The 24,942-nt window shown below is 43.3% G+C and overlaps 1 protein-coding gene across 4 annotated transcripts in view; it reads right to left on the bottom strand.

The window, feature by feature from the left end:
* The window catches only part of FIRRM (FIGNL1 interacting regulator of recombination and mitosis), a 46,006-nt gene that overhangs the window by 5,410 nt on the left and 15,654 nt on the right, over positions 1-24,942 (bottom strand). For 3 of the 4 annotated variants that reach the window (XM_058660617.1, XM_058660613.1, XM_058660614.1), the window contains 12 exons: positions 24,608-24,688; positions 23,214-23,278; positions 18,916-19,064; positions 17,600-17,729; positions 15,850-16,036; positions 14,619-14,701; positions 14,244-14,295; positions 12,612-12,701; positions 8,188-8,373; positions 5,788-5,910; positions 3,356-3,451; positions 850-963 (listed from right to left, as the gene is read on the bottom strand). In XM_058660617.1, coding sequence (XP_058516600.1) covers positions 850-963; positions 3,356-3,451; positions 5,788-5,910; positions 8,188-8,373; positions 12,612-12,701; positions 14,244-14,295; positions 14,619-14,701; positions 15,850-16,036; positions 17,600-17,729; positions 18,916-19,064; positions 23,214-23,278; positions 24,608-24,688 — 1,356 coding nt within the window. Of the gene's footprint in view, positions 1-849; positions 964-3,355; positions 3,452-5,787; positions 5,911-8,187; positions 8,374-12,611; positions 12,702-14,243; positions 14,296-14,618; positions 14,702-15,849; positions 16,037-16,906; positions 16,936-17,599; positions 17,730-18,915; positions 19,065-23,213; positions 23,279-24,607; positions 24,689-24,942 lie in introns of those variants that run through there. The other variant, XM_058660615.1, reaches the window with a different exon arrangement.

The raw sequence follows: 24,942 nt of genomic DNA, 5'->3' as shown, positions 1-24,942 counted from the left end.
TAAAAATAAATAAATATTAAAAAAAAAAGTCAACAGATGGGACCAGCATGGTAGCCTAGTGGCTAAAGTCACCTTGCACACACTGAGCTTTGGTTCTAATTCCAGCAGCCCTGCTTCCCATCCAGCTCCCTGTTTGTGGTCTGGAAAGCAGTTGAGGACAGCCCAAAGCCTTGGGACCCTGCACCCATGTGGGAGACCCAGAAGAGGCTCCTAGCTTTGGATCGGCTCAGCTCCGGTGGCCACATCGGGAGCGAATCTTTATGGAATATCTTCCTCTCTGTCTCTCCTTCTCTTTGTAAAATCTGACTTTGTAATAAAAAGAAATAAATCTTAAAAAAAAAAAGAAAACCCACAAAAAAGTCACAATAGACCCCTATTTCTAGGCCAGGCCATTACAACACAATTTTGAAAATAAACAGCCTTCATGGGTTATATCTACTTTACAACATTTTTGGAAAAAAGGTCTTCTTACAAACCTCCTTTCATACGGAGATAAAACCAAAAGAGTAACTTCAATAAATTACCCACTTCTAGTTACATACTGTCCCCCGGAAGACATAAATATATTCTGTGTCTTCTGGAGTTTTACATGCCAAGCCAAACTGGAATAGGAATGAATGTCTCAAACAATAACTAACCGAATACATCATCAGTGTGGCAAACCACAATTTTCTAAAAGAAATGAGTTGTACTGGGAGCCACCCCCTCCTCATGAGAAAACATTTCTGGTTTCACGGTCTGTAATCTGCAGAATTTTAGAAGTTTTGAGATTAGAAATCCCTTTCTCACCGATTCTTACGGATTTTGTTTGCAATAACAAAGGAACAACAAGAATTAGGCGAGTAGTACCTGGATCGCTTGAGGTATGAAAAGTTTTCCTACAGCAGATACAAAATCCAGCATCGTCAGACGAACGTGGTCTGGAGCTCCACATTTAAGGAGTGAGGTCTGCAAGCTTAATACCTGAAGAGGTGGGGCCCAAAGAAAAGCTTATAAAAACGGAAGTTTGTATGGATACGTAATGAATGAAGAAGTGACTGGGTATGTATGTAGCAAAGCAAAACAAAACGCGCAACAGCCAAATGCTTCAGCAAGCATGGGCTTCCCAGGACAAAGCTGAGCTACACAACCAGATAACTGACGTCCATGACTGGCATTCCCCTGACCCCACCCTCATGCATCCCGGCACACACACAGATGCTCCTGAAAAACACTACCAGAACTTGCAAAAATTATTTTGCAGTTCAAATCCAATTGAAAGAATTGATCATTTAGAGCAGGTTTTGGTAATAACATGTAAAGAACCAATCGGTAAGCACTTTAGGCTTTGCAAGGCAACACACTACTGCATAGTTTTAAAAATATTACAAAACTTTAAAAATACGTAGATCATCCTTAATCTTTTAAGCTGAAAACAGGAAGGGGGAAAATTTAGCGAGAAGAGTGAAATTTGGCAATAGCTGGCCAATTCCTCACATGAACTTCACTAAAGTGTTTTTATAATGGAAAAAACAGCGGTATGAACTATTTATATACTGAGTTCCCCAAACTTTCTTTTTTAAGATTTATTTTATTTGAAGCAGTCAGAGAGAAAGAGAGACAGTGAGCTTTTCCATGTGCTTGTTCACACCCTAAATGACCACAACAGCCAGGGCTGGGCCAGGCCGAAGACAGGAGCAGCATCCAGCAGCTCCCATGCGGTAGCAGGAACCTAGGTATTTGGGCCATCTGCCAGTGCTTTCTGAGGTGGGGCAGCCAGAACTCAATCAGCCCCCACGTGGGACGCAGCAGCTGTGGGTGGTGGTTGCCATACACCACCATACCACCAGCCCCCATCTGGGTTTTTTAAAGGTAGACATATTACACAGAATTAATCTGCATTTAATCTGTATTTAGACTATGGCATTGGGCCCTAGGGTATTCAGTTAGCTGTTTCAAATTGTTTCTTTCAATAAGAATCGTTCTTTTACTGTATTCTCACTATTTATAAGTTGCTAATAATGTAAGGACTCTTCAATAGAGATTTTAAATTCCATTATGACATGACCTTTTCGGAGTGCCCTCAGATACCTGCTTAGTAAGTAGTAACTTCTTAAGGTGCTCACTATAAACATGACAGACTGAAAAGCCGAGCTCTTGGCAGTGCAGTTCGTTCTGCCCCACCAAATTAAGCACTGTCATCTCTCTCAGTCACTTCCCCTCTTCACGGCTTTTGTTTCCTAACTAACCCCAGCCTTGATTTTTGATACAGGGGATTCATTGTGTCAATATAGACTCATTCCAAATCTTCCAAACTACCTTAAAAAGGCGTTTTTAAGAATCCCTTCATTTTCTCTAGTGAATCAGAACTTCCGAAGGCAGGCATACTTGAGGTGCCAACAGGATTCTGGCCTGCTTATCTGACCCAACTACTTGTCACAGCTGTGAGAGCTAGAGGCCACAGAAAACTCAGTGTTCTCTGAAAATAATTGTATTTCTTCATGGAAATAACAGCGATCTTGGGTGTGCACTGCATATTGCATACTTCCACAGCTTAAACACCACAGGGCTGTGAATGCAGGTTTAACCAGGAACTCTTCAACTGCTAACCTCAGGGAATTTTGGGTTGGGGGGGAAGAAAGGAGGGAGTTAACAGCCACAACAAAAAAAACTCTGAGGGCTCAGCACTGGGTGACAGATAAGAACAGATGAAGAGCCAAGTATATTAACAATGTTCAGAACGAAGAAAGGAAAGTGAGGAGACATCTAGAATAAAAAGTGAATCTGACACTTAGTTCACCAAGAAAGAAGGAGTAAGCAAACTCAACAGAGGTATTTTCTAGAAAACAACTTTAAGCAATGTCAATTTAACAATCTCAACTATGAAAGGGGCCAGCAGTGCGGCAGAGAGTCACTGCCTGCAGTGCTGTCCTGCCAGCTGCTCCGCTTCTGATCCAGCTTCCTGCCAGTGTGCCTGGGAAAGCAGCAGCAGACGGCCTAAGTGCTCAGGCCCCTGAACCAACATGGGAGCACCTGAAAGACGCTCCCTGCCTCTTGGCTTTTGCCTGAGCAGGCTCAGTGCAGGCCATTGGGGCTGCTAGGGGAGCAAACCAGTGCATGGAAGACTTGGTCTTTCTCTCCCCAACCTCCCGCAACACTCAGTGACTCTGCTTTTCAAATAAATCTATCAAGATTCATTCTAATTATCTGAAAGAGCAACAGAGAGGATCCCTCGTCCACTGGTTCATTTTCTAGGTGCCCCCATCAGCCAGAGCTGTGCCAAGCTGAAACCAAGAGCCAGTAACAAGACCCAGCCAGGAACCTGGGTCCTGATAAACATCCCTGACACAGGAGCGTGTTGCCCCCCTGTTCTCACCTGACTGATCAGCTGAGGCTCTAAAGACTGAATGAAAAATCCTAACAGTGGAAGTAGAAGACCAAGCGTCTGTTGAACACAAGGCTTTCCTGTTACCTAAAATAAAGAAATAGATAAACCCTGGTGAACATCTTCAATTACATGAGAATAAAGACCTTTAATCGAACATTTATTAGATAGCATTACCTGTACTTTAATAAAACACAGCCAGAACTTGGATAAATTATTCAAGATTTCGCTGCTGAGAAGACAGCCATACTTCTTTTTTTATTATTATTTTTTAAATTTTTTTTGGAATTAGAACTGTGCCACAATGCTGGTCCCTGAGAAGTTCCTTTCTTGATTTGTTGTTCTTCCCAACTAGTAATGTGATTCTTTTTCTGATCATTAGAACTGAAAACTAGAGTTTTAAGTCTTTTGCTTTAAAAAACACATATTTATTTTTTATTGCAAATTCAGATATACAGAGAGGAAGTGAGACAAGAGAGGAAGATCTTCCGCCCACTGATTCACTCCCCAAGCGGCTGCAACAACCGGAGCTAAGTCAATATGATGCCAGAAGCCAAGAGCCTCTTCCGGGTCGCCCACAAGGGTGCAGGGTCCCAAGACACTGGGCCATCCTCAACCGCTTCCCAGGCCACAAGCAACAAGCTGGATGGGAAGCAGAGCCGCTGCGATATAAACCTGCACATGAAAGAAGAGGACTATAGCCACTAGGCTATGGTGCTGGACCTATCCTTTGTTTTTTGATAAATTGTTTTAACCATGAGCTCTGTACAGGTTTCCCATACTCCTCAGTTCAACCAGCCCATAAACAATGCTATATTGCCTTCCACACTCAGTCACAGCATTATGTTGAATGCTGGACCTTGTCATGGGTTGTGATTTGCTGCAGAATTGGCAAGGGCAGTGCTTCCAGCCCTCCAGTCTGTCTTAGGAGACTGATACTCAAAAGGGAGAAATTACTTCCCCTGGCGTGGTAGCCTAGTGGACAGCCATACTTCTTAAGGTGCTCAGATTTAACTATGAAGATGAAGATGATTTGGTCGCTTCCCCACTGAAAAGCTTCTCTTTTCCATAGCCTTTTTTCCCCCCATTTTGCCAAGTGTCCAGTACTGTGGCATAGTGAATAAAGCTGCTGCCTGCAACGCTGGCACCCCCTAGCTACTCCAGTTCTGACCCAGCTCCCTGCTGCTGGGCTGGGGAGAGCAGCGGAAGATGGTCCCAGTGTCTGGGAGCTGCCACCCTGTGGGAGACCTGGCTTTGGCCTGCCCCATTCCTGGCCACCTCAGCCATCGGTGGACTGACGGACTCTCCCTCTCACTTTCAAATAAACAAAATTCCACTTCTCTCCACAATTATTCTTTACATCATACTATTTTAAGCTATATCCTAAGAAGATATCTTCTAAAGTTTAAATTTAATTATTTATTAGGAAGGCAGAGTGATTAAGACGTGGGGATCTTGGATTCCCCAGTTCACTCCCCAAATGCCTGCTGGGTCAAGATGAAACCACGAGTCGCTACATCCATGCTAGTCTCCCACCCGGGCAGCAGGGATACAAGCACTTGGTCATCATCCAGTACCTTCCCGATGCCTTGGGCATTCCCACTGCATGAGCAGGGAGCTGGGATAGAAGCAGAGAAGCTGGGTTCCAGCCGGCACTCTGATATGGAATGAAGTGGTTGAACCCACTGCACCATAATGCTCACCCCTTCAACTAATGTTTTAAATGAATATTAACTAAATGATGATGCCTGAATATCATGAGAAAGCAACTGGTTAAGTCAATAACACGCATAGGGGAATGTGACCATAAAGAAACATTACCGGTAAAATATAATTTGCAACATCGTTTCTATTATTTGCCAGCAAGTTGTGTTCGACTTCCACAAGTTACCAGAGGCCACACATTTATTTCTACTTAGTGAAAGAAAATAAATGTTATATTTAAAATTTTAGGTGAAGACAGTTTGGTTAGCAGCTGTGTATAGTATGTAGAGGATTCTACTTTTAGCTGGATCATCAGCTGGCCTCTTGGCTTTGCTGGCAGAGAAGGAAAAAGAAAAACAAATCAGTAACATGCATTCACTGGCCCTTCCACCTCAGACCGGATCACCTGCCTCGCCCTGACTGTATACACGGTAGGATCATGACAGTCACAAAAACCCAAGAAAGCACAGCAACAGAATTATGTGTCCAATAAACCACGAACGTTGGCGCATGGATGGTGTCACCTCACTAGGTTCTTATTAATATGTATTGTTACATCTAAAGAACTGCCAGAGAAGATACAGACAGGTATTTTAAGTTTTCAACAGAGGTTCCACCAAGAAGGAAGATAAATTTGACTACGTAGGAACATTTCAATAACGTTGTTCTTAATATTATTTTATTTATTCTGCAGGGAAATAATCATTTGCTTTCCTTACCTGCTTAGTGGTTAAAAAAGCCCAAAGCTGACTCCCTGCTCCCATCATTTCATTTTGCTGTTGATCATCCAAGGCGTCCCCGGCAGAGTGACAGAGAGCCAGCAAGGCAGAGAGTGCTGTGTTCTAAGCAGCCGAGGGGGGAGAAGGCCAAGGTCAGGTATTGGACTAAAGGACCACCCGACACCCACCACCTCGAGGTTCTACAGTCACTCAGGATGGTTTACATCATTTACCGTAGCACTTCTGAGAGCCAAAATCCTCTTCTTTTCAGGTATTTTTAAAAAATAAATACAGTTAGCCTGCAGTATGCACAGGAAATTGGTTCTGACCCCCTCTGTAGGCTGTATTAAGTGTAAGAAGTAACCTAGAGGAGGGGTCCGGAACACACCTGCTGAGCAATAGTAGGACAACGTACACACACCAAGCACAGATGCAGCCTTCGTGGGGTCCATCGGCATTAGAAACCTGACTGTGTACACTATTAAAACTCATGTCCTTACAGACAGAAACACGTTTTTCTGGGAAAATATACTAACTTAAAATGGAACATATTGCTGCATTTCAATAGATTTCTTCGACACAAGAAGCTGGGAATGCCTTTAATTTATTTACTTGAACACCAGATTGCACTGTATCACAAATCTGGGAAACAAGTAAGTCTGACACCACAGTGATCTTCCAAAGTTCTGGTCAAAGCGTAAGAGTTTACCCAATGTTAGACTATTGCTGCTTTCATGTTACCCAGTTTGAAACAAAAGATTATTTTGTTTCCAAAATAAAGGCAAACAATAAATATTTACTTTTGGATATATGTAAATTTGGGAAGTTTACCTTAATAATTAAGACCAAGTACCATAACTTAATACACACTCAGGATGGAAACAAAGCTAAGGGAACCCTCAATTCCTAACCCCGAAACAGGCCTCCAGCCACTTTGAAACCTAATTCCTATCCTTGCCCGATTTTTCTCTACTTATGGCATTTACTGTCCCCACTTATAAGCTGGAATATTGTACCATGTAAGTAAATATTTTGGTTATTATTCCCTATTAAAATCCAGTTCCAAGAACAGAACTTGGCACACGAGAACACTCTTGATGTTTGTTGACCGAAAGAGTGATTTAGTGAGGAAACTGACACTGAACTGGAAGACTCGGCCATTTGTGGTATATCCAGTCAACTTCTAGGATGGGGCAATGCCACACTGCCTGTCAGACCTACAGTGTAAACCGACCCTGAATGCCATCTGAGTCTGGGGGCAGAATAAACAGTTTAAAGAGAGCAAGGCTCAAAATGCATCTCAATCTATCACTCCCCGGAAGTGCCTGGAAGGTGCATTCCACTGCGACACGGCTTAAACAGAACACCTGGCAGACTGCAGCACAGGAAGTATGGGCCTCTGCCCGGAAGTGGAGGCCCAGGACAGGTGACAGTTGTTGTTCTCCGTCTGCGGGGAGGTGGGACTAGGCATGTGACATATTCTAGGAAGATGCAAACAGGTGACCTCTAACTTCAGGCCCAGAGAAACTATGTGGGAAGAACTCATACCATGGCTAGGGTACAGAGCAGACACCTCCCTAGGCCAGCCTGTGGGTGCTGACTCAGAATGGGCAGGTGCACATGGAGTGAGGTGGGAAAAGACAGCATCTGGTCTCTGGTGCTATGAGGCACTGGACACACCAAGATCGGCGAGATGGCTTGCTTCCAGATAGAGTGGGGTGGAGAGCATCTATGAGAACTACTCCCTTAAACTGTGTGTTTAATAAACTAACTTTGATTAAGGATAAAAAAAGAAAAAAAAAATTTAAATCACTATTTTCTACTTGTGGTAGATGAGTCTCGATTGTATTCCACTATTTCAGAAGGGAACACTTTAAATAGGTTCATGAAGGTTCAGAATACATTTGCGGGCTTGGCAGCGTGGCCTAGTGGCTAAGGTCCTCGCCTTGATCCCATATGGCCGCTGGTTCTAATCCTGGCAGCTCCACTTCCTCTCTATCTCTCCTCCTCTCAGTATATCTGGCTTTGTAATAAAAATAAAATAAATCTTAAAAAAAAAAAAAATACATTTGCATTAAAATAGGACTATATTCTGTAGAACATAGGAACTGTGTCTGCCTAATTCAGAGATGTATCAGCAAAACATACTACAAATGAAGTATTCCATAATGTACTTCGTGCTGTCTCAATGTGTCTTGACAGACCCAACACCCTCAGTATAGCTCACACCCATCATGAGGATCCTTTATAATAGACAAACTGGAAATCTGGCTGGACTCCAACATAGACAGAAGGCCCAAGTGGTACCCAGCTTATTAACATAACTTCTCTCCCTCATCACTGAAATAGTGCTCAAGTAAACACCTGCTCACTGAATCCAGACCATGCGAATCATCTCACCAGAGATTCCAGTTCTCCCAAGGTGTGGCTGCTGCTCAGCCACTTCCTGCACTGAGCGATGCCCACTGCGGCGACCTCATCCGCAGTCTGCTTCCTAAGCTCTGCAGACAACGCCTGGAAGGAAAGATATTGCCACAGACGCAGATTTTCTGTTTCTTTTGGGGAAAACTTCTGGATAAACTCCACCTGCAAGAGTTGAAAGAAACAAAAGCAACGTAACGCAGCTGATGGGATATATAAGCACTAAGTACTAGCTTCCATATTAAACATCTTTAAAGGTTTTTTGGTTTTTTTTTGTTTTGTTTTGTTTCCCCAGCTAGGTTGCCTTGTACTTAGGCAAGAGTTACACTGCTGGGAGAAAAGCAGCTGGTGGGTCCTCTGGGCCTGGATAATGCCAAATAGGTGTTACCTACACCAGTGGGCAATGCTGATTCAGGACATGCCACCCCTGCCCATGGATGGGGGCGGGGAAGATGCCGATTGTGTAAGGAAGGGGATCTAGGGAACTAGAGTAGAAGTGGCTGAGGGCATGTTGGACAGGGAAGAAATTGAACTAGACCCCGGCATTCGCAGGTAGGCGAGGGAGCAGAGACACAGAGGTTTAGAGAAGAGAAACCCAAAAGGGCGTGCCTGGGTAGGGACAAGGCACCCACCACGTGCGAGACTTGGGCTGAGCTAAACAGCATCAGCAGCCACCGCTAGTACACACCGAAGCTGGGGCTGGAGGGTACGCCTTGCTAGACTAGGTGAAAGCATCCACCTGACAGGGTAAGGGTAAGCCGCAGCACCCACTAGAATGCAGGAGAACCTGATCTAGAGACAGATTCTCTTGGGGAACTGTGGGCTTGCTTCTGTGGCACTGCAGCAGCTGCCCATTTACAGAGATGATGGTGGTGAAAGGAAGAGCCAGGCTGGACCACAGAACTCACCTGACAGGAATTCATGTGACACTTGGGGAGCTAGGGTTGGGAGGAGGCTGGGCGGGCCAGGCTACAGTACCCGCCAGCACCTGCAAAAGCCAGGATTGAAGGCAGATCATGCCAAGCAGGGCTGTTGCCCCTACAGAAATGTGTGAGCTGGAGGCTGGGAGCAGGCCGGGCAGGGGAGCTTGAGGAACTCCCCTACTGGAATGCAGCTCCCTTTGGGGAGCACAACAGCTGGGGGCATGGAGAAAATGGACGGGTCAAGCCAGGCTAGGCCAGGCCTTAGCACCCAATGGCAAGCGTAAGAGCCAGGAGAGGTTATGAGCTGTGCCCAACTGGGTTGAAGCACCTACAAGCATGCTCAAGACAGAGTTGAGAACTCTGTGGACTCACCTGCTGGGCTGCAGCTCCCACTGGCCAGTGCAAGAGCTAGGGTTGTGAGGACCAAACTAGGCAAGGCAATAGTACCCACTGGTATGCATGCATGTGGGCTGAGGCTGGAGATGAGCCAGACTGGGTTAGGTCCCAGCATCCACTGGCATTCATAAGAGCCAGAATAAGACATGGGGCAGGCCAGGCTAAGGCCGCAGTATACACTGGCTCATATGAGTTCTGGGTCTGGGTTGGGCCAGGCTGGGCTAGGCTGTAGCAACCACCAGTGAGGGAGCCAGCCATGTCAGTCTGGGAAACAGCACATACATAAGATCTGTTGCTAAGGGTGGGTCTGGTAGTAGAACTTTGGGAACCCCATTGCTAGGCACAGCTTTTGCTGTTGAGTGTGAGGGCTACAGCTAGGAGAAGGTCAGATCAGGCTGGACTGCTGCACCCATTGGCATACAAGTAACCAGGACTGGATAGATCAAGCATGATCAGGCCACAGCATACATCGGCAAGAGTGAGAGCAAGGCTAGGGTGCAAGCCAGGTTGGAATGTAACACTCATCTATTCACATGAGGGCTGTGACCAGGACTGGGCCAGGCTGGGTTAGATTGCTGCACTCACCAGGGCAAGCAGGAACTGGAGCCAGGCTGGACTGAGCGAGACTACAGAACCTGCTGGTGAATGCCAAGACTGCAGGTGGGTCATCTCAGATTGGACCACAGCACCTGATGGAATGCACTAGACCCAGGACAGGAGGCAGGCCAGAAAGGGAAACTTTGGGGAGTCCCTTGCTGGAGCACTGCTTTCATGGGTGAGTAAGAGAGCCGGTACTGGGGAGAGGAGAGGCAACCAATCTGGGCCCAGCTGCCACACAGCTGGCACGAGAGCAAGCCAACATGGTGCAGGTCAGCTGGGAGAGGCCATAGCATCAGCTGGTGGGTATTAGTATTAGTTGCGAGGCATGTCAGGTTAGACCATGGTGCCCATTAGTGGGCACAAGACCCAGGACTGGGAATATGCCTAGAAGGGGAACTGTGGGCACTCCCCTGCTAGGCTATACCTACTACTGGTGAGCACAGGAGTCAGGGCTGGGGGCAAGCCAGGCTAAGCTGTAGCACACATGGATAAAGCACAGAGGAGCCCACTAGGGTGTGCACGGGTCACACCAGGCTGTAGCAGAGGCTAGCACACACAAAAACAGGGGCTGGGTACAATTCAATCAGTGCCTCCCTTTGGGCACTCATCACATACAATCTTTCTTTAGCAGGAAAGATTACATATAGAAAGAAAAGAGAAACAAACTGAGCAGGGCAAAGAAGCTAACATTTGTTAGCTTGCTTGCTTTGTCCTGTAACTGTCATAAACAATAACTCAACTGAGTTAACTCTCTTAAGGTAAAAACAGATGTTTGAATTCAGATTGTGTTTTAATTTTTTAAAACTTAAGGTCACAAATAACATAGACATAGACCTCACTTAAGTTAATTCTTTCTTAAGCTGTGTTATTATTGTTATTATTATTATTTTTTTTTACGATTTATTTAGCCAGATTTTGCCGGGTCTCCCACACAGGTTCAGGGTCCCAAGGCTTTGGGCCATCCTCTACTGCTTTCCTCGGCCACAAGCAGGAAGCGGGATGGGAGGCAGGGCCACCAGGATATGAACCAGCACCCATTTGGGATTCTGGTACATGCAAGGTGAGAACTTTAGCCACTAGGATACCAGGCTGAACCTAAGCTATATTATTCTAAACCTCAAATTTCACAGTAATTCTGGATAAATGAGGAAATTAAAGTTGGAAAGTGGCTGTCTTAAAAATCCCCTGGCTGATGCCTCTTTCCCTCTCTATCCCACTTCTGAGAGACCTGGCATAGACAAATCTGTTTTGAAAAAACAAGCAACCTTTTACATGATAGAGCTGCTGTGCTTTCTGCGCTCGATCAGGAGTTAGCTGCTGCCAGGATAACCTCTCTAGAGTAGAGGCACAGGCAACAGCCTTGACAAGAAATAACTGCTAGCATTTTTAGAAATCCCTCGGGAAATCTAGCACCACATACATATCTCAAAGACTTCACAAAATGTCTCAAACCTGTTACACTTTGTAGACAGGGTAACTTCAAGGTCAAGATAAGTCAGAATCCGAACCAGCAAGACCTTGAACTATAATCTCCTTTATTGACCCTCAACCACAAAAATTACTGAGTCTAGGTCATACCTACCTTACCCATATTTTATTAAAAAGCTCCCACAGGAGTTTGGGGCACCAGTTTAACAGTTTATACTAAACAATACAGGTTCAAGGGAGTAAAGAATCCCCTCCACACAGACCGTGTTCTTCAAAATAGCAAACAACTCAAACTCCTATGTGTACTTCTCCTCCTAAAAGTTCAACTATGGAAAAATAGGAGTTATTACTCAGGGCAGAAGTAACATGCTAGCTCTTTGAAACAAGGAAGGAAGAAAATGTAAATTTCATGTATCCTGAACAATGGAAAGTTAACATCTGAGAGGAACGGAATTGGGATATATTCTAACAGAGTAAAATTATCTAACTTTAAAGAAAGACATCAACATCTATACCCAGCTAAAAATCATAAAGAAATTAGTACATTAAGAATTTATGCTTGGAGGCTAGCATTGTGGAAAAGCAGCCTGGGCCTCCTGTGGCGCTGGCATGCCACATGAGCACCTGCTGAGGTCCTAGCTGCTCCATGTGCTGTAGAGCTCTCTGCCAGTGTGTCTGGAAGAGGAGATGGCCCGAGTCCTCGGCCCCTGAGACCTGTGGAGAAGACCCGGATGGAATTTCAGCTTCTTGGCTTCAGCCTGAACCAGGCTTGAAATCGGCCCTGACTCGGGGAGTGACCAGCAGGTGGGAGACGGAATCCACCTCTCACCCTTCCTATAAGTCTGCCTTTCAAGTAAATAAATCGTTTACTCCATTAGTAAAATATGCTCTACAGTACTGTGGGGTGAGTATGCAACCACAATACAAGCAATGATAAATAAACAGGATGGAAACTTCAAAAAGGAAAGCAGAATTTCTGCTGAGATCCTGCGACACTGAAGAGTGGATCAAGTCCTCAGCATAGGGTGCGAGACAGTGACAGCATGACAGTCTTACCTGATGGCATGGGGCCATGAAGAAAAAGAGACGCTTAAACAGTATGGATAGGTTGATGAGCTGGTAACACTCTCCAGGGCAAGATTTTATCTGGAAAAAGACAGTACAGAAAAGAGATTCATGGATTTAAATCTGGCAATTTTATAAGATAAAAATATGTCAAAATGGTAACACTGGTTCCTCCTGGAGGTAAGATTATAGGTAATTTTACTATTAATTTGAGGCTGCATTTAATTCTATTTTCAATGAACCTAGGTTATTTTTCTGAGAAAATTTTTCATATGGTATGTAACAACAGCCCTAGTCTCCATTTCTAATTGAGATGTTGATGATAACCTCCCTACCTGGATAACTTACAGACCTTTTTAGGATCACAACACAAAAGTACAGAGGTGGACATGACTGCATAAGACAGAAGCCTCATCGACAGATTTCATAGACTTAATCTGATCAATCCCATTATACTGTGCTATAATCCTGGAGTCCATTTCTATAAAAATATAGCAGAAGAGCTTTTAGTTAAAGGAGATTTAATACATAAAACACACAACAACCACTCTTTACCATTTTTGTACAGATGTGTAAAGGATTTAGCAAAATGGGTAGAAAGTGATGATGTAGGACCCTAGCCGGGGAGATCCAGAGGCCAGCTGTTCAGGTTACCATGTGCTAAATGGACTTAGTTTAGAGAATCCTTTAAACTCAGAAACAAAGGCAAAGTTACATGAACCCACAGAAGATCTTTTACCAAAGCCAAGAGTAAAAAAAAAAAACTAGCAAATTTACATAATAGACCTCATTAAAAAAATTTAAAGTCAAAACAAGCTCTCAGCACGAAAAAATGACCAATATCTGAGATGACAGATATGTCCATTTTATTCCTTCTGAAATCATCCTAATTGAAAGAAATACAACCAAACCAGGACTCGGCTGGTTTAAGTCACTCAAAAAAGAGGAAAAGAAAGAAATGAACACTTGGTCATCAGTATTTTACCTACGTCTTTCTAAACTTTACAACCAGCATTCATTTAAAATTTATTCTCACTTGGCCCCAGCCAAGCAGCTAAAGTCCTCGCCTTGCACACACCGGGATCCCATATGGGCACCGGTTCTAATCCCAGCAGCCCCACTTCCCATCCAGCTCCCTGCTTGTGGCCTGGGAAAGCAGTTGAAGACGGCCCAAAGTCTTGGCACCCTGCACTCATATGGGAGACCCATAAGAGGCTCCAGGCTTCTGGCTTTGGACTGGCTCAGCTCCAGCTCTCGTGGACACTTGGGGAGTGAATCATCGGATACAAAGTCTTCCTTTCCATCTCTCTTCTAATCCTTGTTTCTGACTTTGCAGTGAAAATAAAAAAAATCTTTAAAACAAAAGTATTCTCATTTGATCTAGTCTTTCTCAGAACAGTTAGTGGCACTGTGAAATTTGGAAAATATGAGACAGTTTCCCCAGTTTACACTGTTGTACTATTTCTTAACAGTATGAGCGTTAATATACAGCATAAAATTACCAAAATGATCTAACTACTATACACTGTTTCCCCTTTCAATATCCAAATTGTTCACCATTATCAACCCTCCAATGTAAAGTACACGGGAAGAAGGTGCTGTGGTTCTTAGTATTCTGCTCACCAGATGAGCCACTAAGGTGACATGATGCGCACACAGTTCAGCAGTCCCATAGCTGTAAGAGAAAGAGAAGGCACCATCAAGTTTATTAAAAGTTTAACTTCTGTAAAACACTAAATAGCCCAATGAAAATAAATAAAATACCATTATCTCTATTACCGAGAACTGTCAAAATACACAAGGCAACCAAAGTAATATTCATTTATTGGCTTGAATCAAAGAAAGGAAACAATTTATTTCTTAATATATAGTGTTGTGTAGGAAACAGAACCATTTGGGGACATGTGCAAAAACCGTCGAACATTTATAATGACAAAACCACTTAGTATTAGTATCATTACTAAAAACCACTCTGATAACCAGAAAACGATTTTGTACCGAGCAAGGAAGCACCAAGCATCCATCGCTAACAAAGATGCGATCATGTTTGCACTAAGCACGGCATTCATTAGAGCAGCATCCTAGTAAAAAACAGAAAAGTTCATTTATTTATATGCTAATGCTCGAGGCACATTATCATTAATATTGCACTTCTCAGAGTAAAGTAAGAACTATCAAAGTTCAAATAACTGATCCTCAGGCCTGGTACTGTGGCATAGCACATTAAGCCACAAATCATTCACACAGCCGACTGAGTCCCGGCTGCTCCACTTACGATTCAACTCCCTGCTACTGTTCCTGGGAAAGCAGCATAAGACAGTCCAAGTACCTGGGTCCCCTGCACCCAGAGAGGAGTTGCAGAAGAAATCTCCTAGCTCCTGGCTTCGGTTAGGCCACTGCAGCCATTTGGGGAGTAAACCAGTGGTCTTTCTGGAACTCCATCTTTCAAATAAATATATTTACATAGATAAATAACTGATCCTTAAGTAGGAAAGTGCTACTTGAAAGAATATACCCTATTTCCTCAGCAGTTATTCAGCCGCTCCTATAGGCTAAATATTGTGCTGGCCTATGAAGAATCAAATGTCATTTCAAACACAGCAATTCCATTACTAGGATCCACAGATTATTTATGCAGTTTCAAATCTTCAAAGCAACATAAACAACATGTATCTTTGTACTTTCATCTCAGCCTCTAATAATTCAAACAGAATGCTTAAACATGTGCTAGGTATTACCCATCGTATAGTGTCTTAAATGATACTGATCCTTATGTGGATTCTAGGAACTTTTCCCCTAGCATTTTCTGTTTTCTCTGCTCTAATCCAATTCCAGTGAGGTGGAGGAGAGAATGATCTTCATTATGTTTAAGATCTACAGGAGATGTGGCATTACATACTATTTACTTTTTCACATTATGAGACAGTGGTAGGAATTCTGCGTATTTTGCTTCTTCTCATATTTTTTCATACTTTCCCATGCAAGATGCTTTCTCAATATATTGGCTAAATATTAATTCTAAATACTATGGGAAATGAAGATTATCACTTTCTAGGAGACAAAAGAATTAAAGGCTAAGTGTGCAAGCCTGTGAAAGAATGGCATTTGAAAGAAAGATACTAATTAGTGAACTCGACCAACTTTTTTCTGCACATGAATCACAATTTCAGCTGAAACAAAAAAAAAACAAGCAAAAGTATAGGCTGAGCCCTGCAAGTAATAAACTCACCAGTTCAGGAAACAGGGACGGATGCAAGGCAGCAATGAATGCACACAGATGAACACAAACATGCTGATACAAAGTGACAGCTACCTCAGCTTGCCCCTTAGTCTTGACTCCCCTTAAATGGACGGGCAGTGAAAGTTCACCAGAACACTGCTCAAAACTGTAGAAGATGGCTTTGACTAGAGATGTTCTGAGGGAAATTGAGACCAGGGAAGCCAGTGTTAATAACACAACAATAACGCCATAAGGAGGGTTATTTGAGCAAAGTATCTCGAAAGGCATAATCCACAAGTTTTCAATGTACAGAAATGTACACAAAATAAGATACAGTCACTGTCAGAGAAATTCTTTAAAAAATAAACTTCCCAGGTTTTTTCTTCTTCACTATTTATCATGGTACTGAATTATAAAACATTCTTAAAGGAACTTGAAACTTGAATAGCTAAATTAGATATAATATGTAAAAAAGAAAATAAATATAGTTCAGATAAGGAGAGGATATTTTGAGGCTTAAACGGTTATAGAAACTTTAATGTACGATCTAAATAACAAATTCAAAACAAGCAAGAGAAAGCGCATTTAGCATAGAGGTAGCAGTGCCAGCTGATACCCACATCCCTCAACACAGTGCCCAAGTTCAAGTCTTGGCTCTTTTCTAAATTGTTAAGTGGTGGTTCAGGTGTTTCAGTCTTGGCCACCCTTGCAGGAACCCTGGGTTGACCTCTTGCCCAGCCCAGCCACTGCAGGCATCTAGGAAGTGAACCATCAGATGGCAAAACATGTTCTGTCTCCGCTGTGTATGTATGTTCTGAAGCAAATAAAAACAAGACAGATACTCCAAGCAGGACAAAGCGTGAGTACAAGGCAGCCATAAGCAAGTTGGAAAGAAACAGGGTACATGTGCTGAAAATAAATAAAAGGATTAAGAATAAAGACAGAAGACAGTAACAGAACAGTTAAGACAAATGCAAAGTTGGAGAGTTGTGACAGCATCCTTCAGTTTCTGAGGTCTCAAGAAGATGACTGAAGTTTAGAAAACTAACAAGAGGGTACAACGGAAGGGTAAAAACTTATAAAACAGCAATGATCCTGGGAGTGAAGAGCCAGAATCCAGTGTTGGCAAAGAGGATGATTATAAGATCCCCATAGCATATCTAAACTCCCACTTCTCAGAGCTCATTTTTAATGTTACTCACTACATACATATTCCATTACATTCGATGTTTATAATGTTGACCACTGCGCAAAAAATATTAAAATTAATATTCTAGTGTCTAATGTTTAGAGCTATTTTACAGTCATGTATATCAACTTTATAAAGAAGAACAATGGGTCAACACCGTAGCATATGAACTAATCCTCCGCCTGCTGTACAAGCATCCCATGTGGGCACCGGCTTGGGTTCAGCAACTCCATTTTCAACTCAACTCCCTGCTTATGGCCTGAAAAACCAGTGGACAATGAATTAACTTCTTGGCACCCTGCACCTGCGAGGGAGACCCAGAAGCTCTTGGCATCGAATTGGCTCTCATTTGAAGAGTGAACCAGCCAGTCGAAGATCTCTCTCTTTCGTCTGTAAAACTGCCTTACAAATAAATCTTTTTAAAACGTTAAGAAAAATAATGCAGCACTCCACACACCCATGATCTACAAATTAACTTGAATATCACTATTAGAAAAAACTTACTTTCCACATCACTCCAAACAATAGGCATTCTAAGCTACTGCTAAAAAGAAAGAGCACATTTGCTACCTGGTTGTGGTTTCCAAGGACTGGTTTTCTGTGCACCACAGGGTCTGCACATGCTGAGGTTGAGAGGGCAGTTTATCCAGGACAGCAACCAGAAGGAGACACTGCGGCAAGTGTAGTTCAGGTGGCAGGTCTGACAGTAATAAAAACACACTGTTACAACGAATTGATAGAAACACACCATAATTATTTCCAACAGAAACGTGACCTGATACACACAAACGTTAAAGGAATACTTAAGAGAGACACGGGGGAGGCACTGAGATACCCTAATGGATAGGGCAGGGTCAGGAATGAAGCTGGGAGTGCGACCCAAGTCTCCCAAGTAGACAGCAGACACCAATCACTAAGCCATCACTGCTACCTCCCAGAGCTGGCATCAGCAGGAAGCCGGAGGTAAGCAGTAAATACTGAGCCAAGTATTCAGATATGGAATGTAGGCATCTTTTTTTTTAAGATTTATTTATTTTTATTGGAAAGTCAGATATACAGAGAGGAGGAGAGACAGAGAGGAAGATCTTCCATCCGATGGTTCACTCCCCAAGTGAGCCACAATGGCTGGAGCTGAGCTAATCCAAAGCCAGAAGCCAGGAGCTTATTCTGAGTCTCCCACATGGGTGCAGGATTCCAAGGCTTTGGACTGTCCTCCACTGCTTTCCCAGGCCATAGGCAGGGAGCTGGATGGGAAGCAGGGCCACTGGGATTAGAACAGGCGCCCATATGGGATCCCGGAGCGTTCAAGGCAAGAACTTTAATCACTACGCCATCGTGCCAGGCCCGGAATGTAGGAATCTTACCTTCTAGGGCAAATGCCTACCCAGAGGCATGGTATTTTGCTTTTTTTTTTTCCTTCTTGCATTTGAAGGGCACTTAGAGAGAGAGGCAGGGAAAGACAGCCAAACAGATCTTCCACCCACTTGTTTATTTCCCAAAAGGCTACAATGTTCAGAGCTGGACCAGTCCGAAGCCAGGAGCCAGGCACCTCCTCAGTGTCTTCCCTGTAGGTATAGAGGCCCAAGCACATAGGCCATCCTCCACTGCCTTCTGAGGCACATTAACAAGGAGCTGAATGGGAAGTGGAACAGCTGGGTCTCGAACCAGCACCCATATGGGATGCTGGGGCCACAGGGCAGCTCTACACGCTATTCTATAGTGCTGACCTCCATACATTTTTATAAATGAGAAAAATGTGTCAATAAAGAAAGAGAAAAATATTTTAAGTGAAAAAAAAAAAGACTGCATAAGAAGAAAAAACACTATCTGTAACATGCCATAATTAACAAGAGATAAATGAACATTCAATCTGTTCTGAAGTTTACCTAAGTTACCGTCTAGAACCGTGTGCACAAAAGGTTCCAACGCGAGCAGCTGACTGATGAGCGGATCCAGTGTCACCAGGAAAGCTCCCGCTATCTCCTCTTCCTGTGCTTTCGACATCCTGTTCGCATACAGGCTTGGAGGAAACTTGCTGGAAACGGTGAAAAAAATCTCATTGGCAGTTAGCTTGCAATTTTAGGAGGAGGCTAAGTACTCTAAACTGATGTTCTAATAGTAAAATTATGTAAATATAAGTAGTTCATATTTTATAAAACAAAATTAAAAGCCCTGAATTGGTATCAGACTTGCACAAAAACTTCTGAAACAAATAACACCGCTTTAACTCTATAAAATTAGAAGTTAGGAATCTTGGAGAAATCTAAAGGATTGCTCTGATACATTTAAGAACCATTTTGACAAAAGCATCTTTAAACATACTGTAAAAATATGTGCCAAATTGGCAAATAAAAACATTGTATTCACAAGAGTCTTATTTATGCTGAATCTACTATGAATTAATGCTCAATATCTCATTTTACGACAAATAAGATTATAAAGAATTTTTCAGGCAAATGTCTCACTAATTGAGTTAAGCTAAACTTCATTCAGAACTTACATAAAATACGATATATTCACTATTTTATATGCTCTAATAGCTTAGCTGAAGCTAAGTATGTCAACACACGAGAAAACTGTCTTGCTAGAAATGACATTTAAAACAAGTCAAGCAAACACTTGAGGCTTTTTTTTTTTTTTTTTTTTTAAGATTTTATTGTTATTGGAAAGCCGGATATACACAGAGGAGAGACAGAGAGGAAGATCTTCCATCCGATGATTCACTCCCCAAGTGAGCCGCAACGGGCTGGTACGCGCCGATCCGATGCCGGGAACCAGGAACCTCTTCCGGGTCTCCCACGCGGCTGCAGGGTCCCAAAGCTTTGGGCTGTCCTCTCCTGCTTTCCCAGGCCACAAGCAGGGAGCTGGATGGGAAGTGGAGCTGCCGGGATTAGAACCGGCGCCCATATGGGATCCCGGGGTGTTCAAGGCTAGGACTTTAGCCGCAAGGCCACGCCGCCGGGCCCAAGGCTTTTTTAATATGATGGAAAAAAGCCTACCTGCCAAATACCAGTTACGTGACTTTGGTTTATTCATTTGACCTCACTGAACTCAGTCTCATCGACTGTAGCTCTGAGTCAGAACTGGAGGATTAAATTTTAGATAAGGTAAGTGCCGCACAACAAGGGGCTTCAAAACGTTCGTGGAAAATGGAATTAGACATGGCCCAAATGTTCCACCAACATTTAAAATTCCCCTTGTATATAAATAAACTCCATAGATATGCACCTTAGCTACTGAGCATCAAAGTACGCATTTTTAAATAAAATGATAGGCTTAAAAAAAAAATCAGTATTTTAACAAGATTCACTTATTTATTTGAAAGGCAGAGTTACAAGGAGGGAGAGATAAGACTCTCCAACTGCTGGTTTACTTCCCAACTGGCTGAAATGTCCAGGGCCAGGAGCCTGGAAGTTCGTCCGGGTCTCCTACACTGGTGCAGGGGCCCAAGTACCTGGCCTGTATTCAGGCTTGGAGAACTGAGTGGGAAGGACAACAACCTAGACATGAACTAGTGCACGTATGGGATATGGTACCACAGGCAGCAGCTCAACCCACTACGTCCCAGTGTCAGTCCTCACACATGTTTACACAGTGCTTACATATATACATACATATATTATACATACATAAAAAAAACGCACTGATCAAGTGGAATATGACACAATAGTAACTTAAAAAGTCAGTGGCTTTATAGAATCCAGTATTTAAAAAAAAGATGGGCCCGGCAGCGTGGCCTAGTGGCTAAAGTCCTCGCCTTGAATGCACCGGGATCCCATACGGGCACCGGTTCTAATCCCGGCAGCTCCACTTCCCATCCAGCTCCCTGCTTGTGGCCTGGGAAAGCAGTCGAGGACGGCCCAATGCATTGGGACCCTGCAGCCGCGTGGGAGACCCGGAAGAGGTTCCTGGTTCCCGGCATCGGATTGGCGCGCGTGGGCCCTTTGCGGCTCACTTGGGGAGTGAAACATCGGACGGAAGATCTTCCTCTCTGTCTCTCCTCCTCTCTGTATATCTTACTTTGTAATAAAAAAAAAAATAAATCTTTAAAAAAAAAAGATGTATTTATTTATTTGAAGGGAAGAGTTAGAGAGAGAGACAGACAGACAGAGAGATGACAGAGATGAAGAGATTTTTGCACCTGCTGGTTCTCTTCCCAAATGGCCACATTGGCTGCAGTTAGGTAGCTCCAAAGACAGGAGCCAGAAGTTTCTTCCTGGTTTCCCACATGGATGCAGTGGCTCAAGTACTTGGGCCATCCTCCACTGCTCTCCCAGGCACATCAGCAGGGAGTTGAATAGGAAGTGGAACAGTCAAGGCTCAAACTGGTACCTACATGGGATGCTGGCAATGCAGGTACCCGCAATGCTACAGTGCCGCCCCGACATTTATTTTAATGGTCTCACCGTTTCTAATTTTTTTTTTTTCCTTAAGTTGATCTGACAAAGAGGGAGAGAGAGTAAGAAACACACAGGTGTGAGTGAAGGAGAGTGAAATCTCCCCTCCAGTGGGTCACTACCCGAATGTCCACAACAGCTGGGGCTGGAGTCAGTAACTGACGCAGATCTCCTACATAGATGAGTGTGGCAGCGATTCAGTGAACTAAACTAGAACCCACTGCTCACCAAGGTGTGCCAGACTGAGAAAATGGAACTGGAAGCAGGACCAGGACTCTAGCCTGTGCACTCTGCCATGGAATACAGGCATCCCAAACACTCCAACCTGTAAAGGTGAATGCATTTACACCAGTAAGAGAATGACTACCAGGGCCACACACACACACACACACACACACACACGGAGATCAGCTGACATGTTTGAGGGAAAATATAGACATTCTCTCCCAATTGCTTTCAACCTTCTGCCACACAGAGAGCGAAGTGATTACTGACAACGAGGACTGGAGAAGAGCTGTGGGAGGCACAGGAAGTTTAAAAATGGACCAGTGTGAAAAACCTGCCTTGGACACTAAACGAACTGAGAAACTATTATAAGTGTGCTGAATAAATGAGCCAACAGATTATTCTAGTGTCAAACGGAGGACTCTTCTGAGGTAGACGTTTATTTCAGATGTCAATGACCTCCTCCTTATCTATACTGTAATACCTTTCAGTTCTTTTCTGAGACAGAAATTGTCCTACACTTGACTTAAAACTCAAAGAAGTAAAATAAAGACAAAGTATACTTGTAAAATATATACATTTCATATACATGACCCTTTTTCTCTGTTCTAAAAAGATTTATTTTTATTAGGAAGTCAGATACACAAAGAGGGAAAGACACAGAGAGGAAGATCTTCCGTATGATGAATCACTCCCCAAGTGAACGCAAAGGCTGGTGCTGTGCCAACACGAAGCCAGGAGCCTGGAACTTCCTCCGGGTCTCCCACACGGGTGCAGGGTCCCAAGGCTTTGGGCCATCCTCAACTGCCTTCCCAGGCCTCAAGCAGGGAGCTGGATGGGAAGTGGAGCTGCCGGGATTAGAACAGGCGCCCATATGGGATCCTGGCACGTGCAAGGCAAGGGCTTTAGCCGCTAGGCTACTGTGCACTGGGACCTTTGATTTTTTTTGTTTTTTAATTTATCACCATACCCATCGAAGTTAAAGACACAGAGGCAAGAGTGAATCAGCAAACGGAAAACAGCTCAGTTGCTCGTTCATTCTCTCTCCTCCTGCTCTTCCTCTTCTCTTTGTCTCTCCTCTCTATAACTCTGCCTTCCCAACAAAAAAATACGTAAATCTTTTCAAAAGCACAGGGGAAAGTGTTGTGCCATAGTGGTTGAAGCACGACCTGCAATGCAGGCAGGCATCCGGGTGAGCAGCAGTTCATGTCCCAGGCGCTCTGCTTCTGGCGTGCCTGGGAAGGCGAGAGAAGACAGCCCACGTGCTGGGACCCTGCATCCACGTGGCAGTCCCGGATGAACCCCCTGGCTTTCACCCAGCCACAGAGGCCATCTGGGGAGTGAACCAGCTAATGCAAGCTCCCTCTCCCTCCCTTCTCTGTAATTCTTTCAAATAAAATTCTTTCACAAAGTAGAAAGTACAAAGATGAGCAAAATAAGGCAACTATCCTTCAAAAGCTTTCATCTCTAACTACTTTAGTAAACAAAAATTTGCTTAAAAACATTAAGGAAATTGACCCTGATCTCTTGAACTCCCTCCTACACTGACGCTTCGGCCTTACCTGTGAATCTGAAGATAAAGTTGGTGCAAAGTACCACAGGAATCAGAGACAAAAGGAAGAAATTCCTACAATCAAAACAATCCACTTTATCATTGTATTCAATGTGACTTCATAACACATACGCTGTCCCAAAGGCATGCAAAATAGAATCCTCAACATGTCACATCAGAAAATACTTAGACTGTAATGGAGTAGGACACAATGGATCTAAAAATCTTTGCTGCTAAAACCACCACTCTCTTTTGCCTCCTACAAAATCAAGCACATACTGCAATGGAAACTACTCATCAGTGCCACTGGGTGTCCTTCCCACCACGTGTTTCTACCTGTGGAACACACCCCCTGCAAGCACTACCAAAGGCAGCTGCCCAGAAGGGCCAGTTCAGTCAGGACATCACACTAGATGGAGCCAGTGTGCCAGCCCCGTAATTCTACTGTTACCAGTTAACTGGAGATTCCTGTGATTTCTTCATAATGGAATGGACAAAACTGAAAATCGATTCAACTGGGGCAATAATTTTCAAATGCAATCACCATCATCTACTAACAATGCTTTATCCCACAGGCAGCAATAAATTAAGCATTATCTGATTGTCTCTCCAATTTGCCTTTCAAATTCCTTCTTTTTTTTTTTTTTTAAATTAAGGTCTGTTTATTTTTATTGGAAAGGCAGTTTTCCAGAGAAGTAGAAACAGAGAGAGACCTTCCATCCACTGGTTCACTTCCCAAGTGGTCCCAATGGCCAGAACTGAGCCGATCTGAAGCCAAGAGCAAAGAGCCAGGAGTACCCTGCAGGTTTTCCAAGCATGTGCAGACTCCCAAGGGTTTGGGTGGGTCTCTACTGCTTTCCCAGGCCACAAGCAGGGACCTGGAAGGGCAGTGGAGTAGCTGGGACATGAACTGGCATATATACGGGAAGGATGCCAGTGGCTGCATGTAGAGGATTAACCCACAGAGCCACAGTGACAGCCGCCTAGTCATACATCTGCAACTCCCACTATCAGTCTGATGATTCCCAAACAGGCAGATCTCCTTAAAATTTCACCAGTTTCAGAAGCCTGACCATTTTAACCTTAACACTCTGAGACACATGGCATGAATAATTTATAAATGGTATTTGAAAGCAAACAGAATTATCTTCTGAGAACTGATTTACACTAACACAAATAATTATATTTATGGAACCAATTTTTCAGAGACTTCATTAAAAACAACAACTTAAAGGATGTAGTACATGCTTAATATTTAACAATTAAGTGTTAAAACATAAAACAAATCCCAAAAAATAAAGCTGGGAAATAATTTCAATATTCTCTGGTAGGAATGTTGATCAAAGCAGGATAATTTTTTATTCATTATAAGTTTTACATATGAGTATAATAAATAGGTTTTACCTTGGTATAGTGCAAAAGAGAGTTGGCAAAGAACCGAGATAGCTTCAGTGTTTTTTGGAATAATTTGTAGTCAGCATTATCCTGTTTCAAAAAAGGAAAGAAAGCATAACAAATTTAGAAAATAAAATGAGATAAACCATTTAGCACATTTAAAAATTTTCCAAGAAAACATGATTCAATATATTAACAGCAGTGTAAACAAAAGCCAAATGACAATCTAGAAATATTTCAAACAGTTAAACTGTACACTAGTGAAAACAGTACAGTAAAACAGGTCATTATTCATTGACTTGAAAGTAAAAGAATTAAAATGACAATCTTCCTTGCTGTATGAA

The sequence above is a fragment of the Ochotona princeps genome, chromosome 2 (assembly GCF_030435755.1).
Source record: "Ochotona princeps isolate mOchPri1 chromosome 2, mOchPri1.hap1, whole genome shotgun sequence".
NCBI classification, from domain to species: Eukaryota; Metazoa; Chordata; class Mammalia; order Lagomorpha; family Ochotonidae; genus Ochotona; species Ochotona princeps.
This window is presented reverse-complemented; position numbering and strand designations above follow the sequence as displayed.